Source organism: Gadus chalcogrammus, chromosome 16 (assembly GCF_026213295.1).
Source record: "Gadus chalcogrammus isolate NIFS_2021 chromosome 16, NIFS_Gcha_1.0, whole genome shotgun sequence".
NCBI classification, from domain to species: domain Eukaryota; kingdom Metazoa; phylum Chordata; class Actinopteri; order Gadiformes; family Gadidae; genus Gadus; species Gadus chalcogrammus.
The window spans coordinates 12,373,410-12,382,411 of NC_079427.1; the positions used below are offsets into that span (position 1 = coordinate 12,373,410).

Below are 9,002 nucleotides of genomic sequence, written 5' to 3' on the forward strand. Positions count from 1 at the left end.
CAGGCAGACGGGGGGTTCACAGGCCTTCGAGTCTGGGGGGAAATAACCACCGCGACACACACCACACACTCAGAGTCCTATTAACCGGGAGGGCTTTCTACAGCGAGGTGCGTTGCGTCATGACTCTGATCATGATTAACTGGGAGGAATTTGATTTATGGCTGAATCGACAAAATTGTTTTTTAAGTACAGATACAGCCGAGGTGTTTTCACACGGTTCACCTTTTCCTGATTCGCTGAGAGAAAAAGGGCACCGTGGAGGGTAATGTGGATAAGAAAAACACCAGCGACTCCCTGGAGAGAACTAAGACGGATGGAGGTCTTGTGGCCGTAGGAGAGGAAGATGTATGGATGTACACTCGACCGATCCTTTAAAGGCTTTCTGTTAGGCCGGCAGTTGACCTGCAGGAGCAAGGTTCGCTTTGACGCCTGTCAGGGCTCGAGACTACAAGCACACACTGACACTGAGTTTTGGACCCTAACCTTATCTTGTAGATTGTATGTTTATTCATGATAGGTGTTTATATCTTATATCTTTATTGTGCAAATTAACATTGCTGGAAACTGCCATCATTTTGAACCTGAGGTGTACAGGACAACCAATAGCCTAATAACCAAAACACCACAGCTGAGCGATCCAATGGCAGTTCAGAAGAGGAATTGCACACTTCTATTCCCCAGATACCAGGACTGAGTTGGCGTCTCTCGATACGTCTGCATGTCCACTGAAGACTGGTTTGTGAGTGACGGCAATGGACATAAATCTTATTCGGGGTCTCTTCCATTTCCATTGGGTTTTAACAAGCAACTCTTAATATGCAAGTGAGGAATGGATGGATGAATAGGTGGGTGGATGGATGGATGGGTGAATGGATAGATTGAAAGGTAGTGGGGAGGGGGATGGATAGGTGGGTGGATGGATGGATGAATGAATGGATGAATGGATGAATTATTGAATAGATGGATGTAAAGGTAGTTGGGTGATGGGGGATGGATGGGTCTAGCATGCCTGGCTTCGTGGGTCTGGGTAAATACATCCCCGTGCCTGAGCCAATTAAAACAAAGATTCGGTATCAAGGAGAAAACGTTGTATTCACTGTGAGCATGCCTGATCTTTGCGTGGCTGTATCCTTGTTTCTAGGATAACTTCAGTACCACACTTTCTCTTTATAAGACCGAACGAGACAAGCCCGGACCAGAATAATAAGGGCTCCCGCGGTTCTCCTGTTAGCTCATTACCAGCGGTTTCGGATTTGTTGCACTGAACTGAAAGTGTAATAAAACCACAGCCAAATGTACGGTCCGACTTCTTTTAAAACCGTGTGACTCAGACACAATTACATAAATACACGATGAGGAAGGTCAGCTGTCTAACAAAAAGTTTCATTATTCCAAATACATAGCCTAAAGACCTCACAAGCAATGTCTCGTCATGAACCATAAACATATATTGGTACGGTTTCAAACGGAATAACTAAATAACCACTACAACCAGGTTGCTGTGCAGCTACTGTAGCACCTGATAACATGTAGCCTAATTCCCAGGTAAACAAATTAGCATGACAGAAGAACTGCCTTACAAACCACACTAAACACCTTCCTGGCTGTGCTATTTTGGGATGTCTGGGACTAGTAGAGGGTTAACATCGTCGTAGTTTTCTAACGCCGACGTCCAAAAATAGAACAGACTGGAAACAGAAGAATACCCCAGACCCCTGATTTAACATTTAACGCACCTTTTCTCCTGTTCGTTTTTAACATCACGCAAAGTCGCCCTCGCGTGACCGCACGTGAGCGGGAGAACGCGGGAGTTTGATCACAAATCACGACCCGTTCTGTGGACCGCACGCGGCGTCGCATGCGCACGTTATTCCCATCACGCATTCCTACAGATCACCTCCACGAGCCGCTCCGCGCGGCAACGTCCACACCACGAGCCACGGTTGACTCATCACCCCCCGTAACGGAAAACCCAAAACCCAAAACCCGAAAACCGAGCGGAACACCGAAAATATATTACGAATTCGTGCCAAATCGTACAACGGCTTACCTTTGCCCCGTGGTTCCTTTGACATGGCGCCTTTCTCTCCGTCGCCCAACCGACCGAAAATGCAGTTAGGAGAACCGGTATGCTTATGTTGTGTGATAGTTTTGGCGGGTCTGCGCTGGCTTCTTCCTCCACCTCCTCCTCCTCCTCCTCCTCGGTCGTCCTCGTGCCTGCACCGTGGCGCGTGCCAGGCGAAGGTAGAACGGGCACAGAGCTACACGCGCGGCGTCGGGCTCTGCTGCTGCTGCTGCTGCGAGGCGCGCACACACCTGTGCTTCTCGAAAAGACCCGGACTTCTCCGCCGCTTGCTCCACATACTTCAAGTAACTGTGTGTGTGTGTGTGTGTGTGTGTGTGTGTGTGTGTGTGTGTGTGTGTGTGTGTGTGTGTGTGTGTGTGTGTGTGTGTGTGTGTGTGTGTGTGTGTGTGTGTGTGTGTGTGTGTGTGTGTGTGTGTGTGTGTGTGTTCCTTCCCAGTTCTTCCCAGTATTCCCAGTATTCCCAGTCTCAAGCTTCCAGTGGGGCGCTCGTTATCAAACAGTAGACTCGAGTCTGAAAGTGAAGATGCAGAACGCGAGTTTACTGTGATGTCATCCTGAAGCCGTTATTGCCCTGATGAAATATCCATTATTATATCTGATGGGTTCTGTCTTATGTGAAAATGTGCGGAAAATATATGTTAAAATGTAAACAGAAATGTTTTGCAATGTAGATTATTGAGTTAAATCAATATTTAATGAGTTAAATGTCCACTAAAATTAAACGTCCGTTTGTAACCAATGAAATGGTATGGCACCGTAGGGTGCAGTGCTTACCTCAGGCTAAACTGGTTCCCTTTTAAAACTCATCATTCCTTTATTCGTATACTCTATATTAGATTATGTTATTACATATACGGTATTATACTCAACAGTCAATGCAGCCTAGAAAAAATATTAAACAAACGTAAAAAACATTGAAATAATCGGTGGACCGAGAGCCAACATCGGGTGATTACGATCCATATCTGAGTATCGTTCAAATATCGAGAACGGCCAGAATCTCACCCAGCATTGTGTTGGCAGAAACAGCGTGGTCCAGTCCAGTCCAGTCCAGTGCTTACAGTACGTACAGTACAGTACAGTGCGTCCAGTCCAGTCCAGTCCAGTCCAGTCCAGTCCAGTGCGTACAGTACAGTACAGTACCTACAGTCCAGTCCAGTCCAGTCCTGTCCAGTCCAGTCCAGTCCAGTCCAGTCCAGTCCAGTGCGTATACAGTACCTACAGTCCAGTCCAGTCCAGTCCTGTCCAGTCCAGTCCAGTCCAGTGCGTATACAGTACCTACAGTCCAGTCCAGTCCAGTCCAGTCCAGTGCGTATACAGTACCTACAGTCCAGTCCAGTCCAGTCCAGTACAGTACAGTGCGAACAGTCCAGTCCAGTCCGGTCCAGTCCAGTGCGTATACAGTACCTACAGTCCAGTCCAGTCCAGTCCAGTCCAGTCCAGTCCAGTACAGTACAGTGCGAACAGTCCAGTCCAGTCCGGTCCAGTCCAGTGCGTACAGTCCAGTCCAGTCCAGTCCAGTCCAGTCCAGTCCAGTCCAGTCCAGTCCATTCCAGTCCAGTCCAGTACAGTACAGTGCGTACAGTACAGTCCAGTCCAGTCCAGTCCAGTGCGTACAATACAGTACGTACAGTACTGTCCAGTACAGTCCAGTCCAGTCCAGTACAGTTCGTGCAGTACAGTCCAGTCCAGTCCAGTACATACATTAAAGTACAGTCCAGCAAGTCCAGTCGAGTACAGTACATACAGTACAGTACAGTACATACAGTCCAGTACAGTACAGTACAGTACATTACATACAGCGGTGATGGTAAAGTATTGGTTCGCCGATGCTCCATACGCGCCCCGTTGTCGACAAACAGGTCCAGAGCCGCAAAGAGGCGGCTGGCCCACCTCAGAGCCGAAACAATAGCATCGCAGGGCCAACCGATGCATTCTGAACGGAGCCAAAATGGCCGAGGGTCAACCCACCACCGGTGGAACTGTTGACGCTAAATCTCTGAAACTGAAACTCCGCTGGGAAAATAAGCATTTTTTGATTTACTTGTCCGGAAGGTCGATTACCAAACACGTTTAGATTTTATATGTAGGGCGTTTAGCAGATGCTTCTATCCAAAGCGACTTACAACCAATACATTAGTCAGAAGAAAGAGAAACAACAATATATCTCTGTCAGTACAGTAAGGATGTTCATAGAACCACGTGCCAAGCACTAACAATCAATAGGTTAACCTATGCCCCGTAAATACTAAAGCTAGGCTATGATGCTACACAATACCTAGTGCTATTTTTAAGTGCCAGGATGTATAACATACGATAAGTGCGTACATTATGTGCCAGGACGTACAATATACAATAAGTGCGTACATCAAAGGCCAGGAAGTAGGCTACAACATACAATAAGTGCGTAAGAGGGGTCTGTGGTGAGTCTAGGTCGACTCTGAACAAGTGAGTCTTGTTCAGAGTCGACCTAGACTCTAGTTTAGCCCTGGAACACTGAGGTTTTAAATCTGACCAGTGGATAGAGGGAGAAGAGGGCTTCAGGCCTGGGGAGACAGCGAGACGGATCAGGCTGATTGCAGCCCTTGGCTTCCCTCATGGCTGCTGCTAGCTAAACAAAGGGCTAATTGAATTAAAGTGAACTCCATTCAGCAGAAGCAATCTCCTCCATGTCAGGGAGCATATCCATCAAGACACACTTCACGTCCAATGTATTCGTTTTTTAAAAAGAGGGCATCACTTATTTATCACTAACAATGTGCTTTCCTCTTCTACCAAAACAATGCAGACCACGCGTTCCCTAGTAGGATTTATCAAAGGTAAGGTGAACACGATGGAGCCAACAGATAAGTTTTGTCTTCAAGTTATTGAACGTTGACAGTCCAACCTCGACCGCCAACCGTGTTGGGACGACACAGAAAAGAGAAGGAGGTTTCGCATCGTCCCTTCATTAATAGTTTCACACAACTCCTTGAAATTAATGTAATACTTTTTTTTATAGACAGAATTTGTTATTCCTGGAGCAGTTTCTGAAGTTAATCTCAGAGGCTCTGTGACTTTACACAACTCAGTCATACCACACGGTCCGAACGTACAATGTAATAAACAGAACTTGTGCCATGTTTGACGTGATTTGATTTAGTTATGTATGGTTTATGATTCGATTAAAAAATGACACAGCGTCACACTTTGACACATATTTGAGCCTCCCTAACTGGAAGGCCTTTCATTTTATCTGGTTTTTAACACTGTCATTAATGTCCACATTAATTGTAACCTTCCGTCTGCCAGATGCCAAATCATCAATCAACAAGGATGATTATTGCATTACTACTTATAAATCATTGCTATAATTTATAATTATTTTAGGCATCTCAGCACCTGGTGATTAACATGTATAGCAGCTGGAAGCTGACCATGCAGTATGCTGATGAAACGCAGTCTCTCTCTCTCTGCTGTTGGTTAATGTATTGTGGTGGTTGTGGGTTCTCTCTCTCTCTCTCTCTCTCTCTCTCTCTCTCTCTCTCTCTCTCTCTCTCTCTCTCTCTCTCTCTCTCTCTCTCTCGCACACACTCACCCCCCCCTCCCTCTCACAATAAATCCTGCCATAGTCAGCATATCTTCATAATAAACTTTCAGTGAATAAGGTCACACCCCCTTCGTTGACACTTAATCCATAATCCTCATCCTTACATTTGCCCTCTCCTTAAAACCAGACCCCTATAGCTCTCCTAACAGAGGTCAGTGTATTTAACTACTTCTCTCGTGGGCCATTGGCGTTCAAGTTTGCCTCTGGCAAAAAAAACTAAAACAGCAAGTTCAATAAACCAAAACATTTTGGTTCAGAAAGGAATTCGACAGCAGGATGTATTATTTATTTTTTTTAAATCACACATGTAAAAAATTGAAAAGCCCTCCACTGATGTTTTTATAACAATGAAATAAACAGGAAACACTTAATTTAAACGCCTCACCAAAGAGTGACGTGAGTCTTTCAGGATTTACAACGCCGGTGTAGCTTGGTGATTAGTTTCACAAATCACACCAATGTCTGGGTGGACGGGGTCCGGGGGTTTCACGTTCGCTTCGTATTTCTGTCAACCAATGATGTCGCTGAAGGCGGAGGTCTGGAAGCGTGTGATTGACGAGGAGCAGTTAACTGTCTGTAAAGGTTATCAGTTCAACACCATGAGGATGATGGCCGCTGTCAAAATTAAATATCTCCTGAACAAGACAGGAATTAAGACGTGACTCCGCCCCCATGCAGCATGTGGTTTCCTGCCCCCCCCCCCCCCCCCACACATACACAAACACACACCCTCTAGAGTTTCTGCGAGAACTAAGACTGCTGCCCAGGTTCCAGCCAAAATGACCTACGGTTGCGTTCTCATTAACACCGTTCCTCTCTACGGCGCTCGCGTAAAGCTCCATTACCGCAAATGACAGCCATTAGCAAAAGCGTCTTCTGAACACATCAGCACCTCAACGATGAAGAGGGCGCTAAAGGGAACGCTTTAATGTCCACGGCCACACCGCCCTCGCTAATTGTGAAGTTAGCAGTGATAATGTGTCAGCTTGGTTGGCAGTAAGGCCGGCCTGGCGACCACTGAAATCATGGGTACAACCACTCATGGCTGAAATGGCCAAGTCCTCATGATATCAATAAGGGAGCCGAATTGAATGAAATTGGGTTAATTAGGCGTCTGGTGGGGGGGGGGGGGCACTTTTGAGGCACTTTGACGTTTAATAACAGTCCAGTAATTAACTGTTCCATATTGAACAAAAAACATCTGTCGGGGTTGGGAAAGCAAAACACAGCTGTCGTCGCGTCAACCCCAAAACTCTGACCCGCTGAAGGCGAGCATCCGAGTGGGAACTCATTTCCTGGGCGATGGCCACTCCGAGGGAAGGGAAACACAATCTTCTGGAGACTCGCGAGCCAGCACGTCTTCAGACGCCCACGCAGAAGACAGAAGAGAGGGGAAGAGAACTCCAGCCTGGGAGTGTATTTACGAATCCTACTATGGCCACGGCAAGACCCGCCCTACTCTGTCTGTGATTGGCTGGGTTGCATGCAACTCAACTGGACGATTTAGACCTCTACGGAACCCTCGCTGTGAGCATTGCTAGCGTCACAAAAGAGTTCTAACCCTGCCCTAACCCCAACCCTAACGCTAACCCCTAACAGCTAATCTCAAGCCAGTAAAAGCGCGGCAGTCGAATCAAAGATAGGGGTGACTCAATTCAATTTTCTTTATTTCGCCATGTACACAGGTACTAGGAATTTTTAATGGTATTCTCCATGCAGGCTGGAGCATAACAAATAGAACATAGAACAGAACAAAGGGACAAGACAGAACAACAATACAAGAAAGTACCAGTATGACCATGGAGGTAGTGCAATAATAGAATTGTTAAATAAGTTAAATAAATAAAGTAAAGTGCTGAGAGGAGCCATAAAGCTCATGTGCAAGGGCTGTTTATGAGGGCTATTGCTTGTGGAAAAAAGCTATTGAGGTGACGTGAGGTTTTTGTCATGATGGCCCTATATCGCCGTCCAGAGGGTAGACGGTTAAAGAGGCAGTTGGCAGGATGTGAGGGGTCTGCTGTGATCTTCACAGCTTTCCTGCGGGATCTGGAGCTGTGGAGGTCCTTGATGGAAGGAAGGGGGCAGCCGATGATGCGCTCTGCAGCCCGTACGACTCTTTGGAGCCTGGCCTTAGAGCGGGCAGAGGCAGAGTCATACCAGACCGAGTGTGAGGATGTAAGCACACTCTCAATGATGGCCCTGTAGAACTGCACCATGATGGGGGGGCTGACCTGAAGTCCTCTCAGCTGCCGAAGGAAGAACAGGCGCTGCTGGCCTTTCTTCACAAGTTGAGTGATGTTATTGTCCCATTTCAGTGTGTTGGTGATGGTTGTGCCTAGGAATTTGAAATGTTCGACTACAGTGACAGATGAGTTGTTGATGACAAGTGGGGGATATGTCTGAACCTTTTTTCGGAAGTCCACAATCATCTCCACTGTCTTGTTGACGTTGAGCTCTAGGTTGCTGACTGCACACCAGGACTATAGATGGGGTATTGGCGTGGCCATAGTAGGATTCGTTAATTCGCAGCCTGGGAAGGTCGGGGGTGCGGCAGAGTCCGAGTGATCTGGTTCCTACGTCACTGCCTGTCCCCGCCCCCCCAAATAATAATTTTATTCAGGCATCCCTGTTAGATTAGAGAAAAATAAGCCTCAAAACAAACATTTGGGGAGGGTTTTAAGCCAGGGCAACTGGCTGTGTTTTGGTATTGCGTGATGACAGTACAAGGTGTGGGTAATACCGCTCAAAGATTCAACCAAAAGGTCGGTCATCTTCTAATCCTCTCTAATGCCACTCTCTCGGGGCTTATATAAACCAACTTTCCCCTGCGGGATTCAGCCACAGATAACCTCCTCATCGCCGCCCACTCTCTCTCTCTCAATCTCCTTGCTGAACGCCGTTCGATCCGTTTCTAAACACCAACTCGTTCTCTGCTTCATCATACGAAAACCACGCTTTTATTTTCCACTGCAAAAACACAATTCAATAATGTAATAAATAAAAAAATACACGTCATACTTTGATTTACATTCTAGAAGGAGAAGCAGAGAGCCTGAATCCATAACCTGAGTACAAAGTCCAAAATAAAAACATTATTTAACAAGTCGACGGCAAGCGCCGCGCTCCAGGACATCTGTGGGGTCCCTGGTGGAGTCGTCTCTAAGGCGACCGCCTCGCCTCGACGCCTGGCCCAGTGACGGAGGATGAGGAGGTGGAGGAGGAGGAGACCAGGAGGAGGAGGAGGAGACCAGGAGGAAGAGGAGGAGGAGACCAGGAGGAGGAGGAAGAGACCAGGAAGAGGAGGAGGAGACCAGGAGGAGGAGACCA

At 47.0% G+C, this 9,002-nt stretch overlaps 1 protein-coding gene across 1 annotated transcript in view; it reads right to left on the bottom strand.

The window, feature by feature from the left end:
* The window catches only part of pitpnm3 (PITPNM family member 3), a 62,320-nt gene extending 60,096 nt beyond the window's left edge, over nt 1-2,224 (bottom strand). The window contains exon 1 of the mRNA XM_056610793.1: nt 2,051-2,224. Coding sequence (XP_056466768.1) covers nt 2,051-2,075 — 25 coding nt within the window. The 5' untranslated portion in view covers nt 2,076-2,224. The remainder of the gene's footprint in view (nt 1-2,050) is intronic.
* Between the last annotated feature and the right edge of the window lie 6,778 nt (nt 2,225-9,002).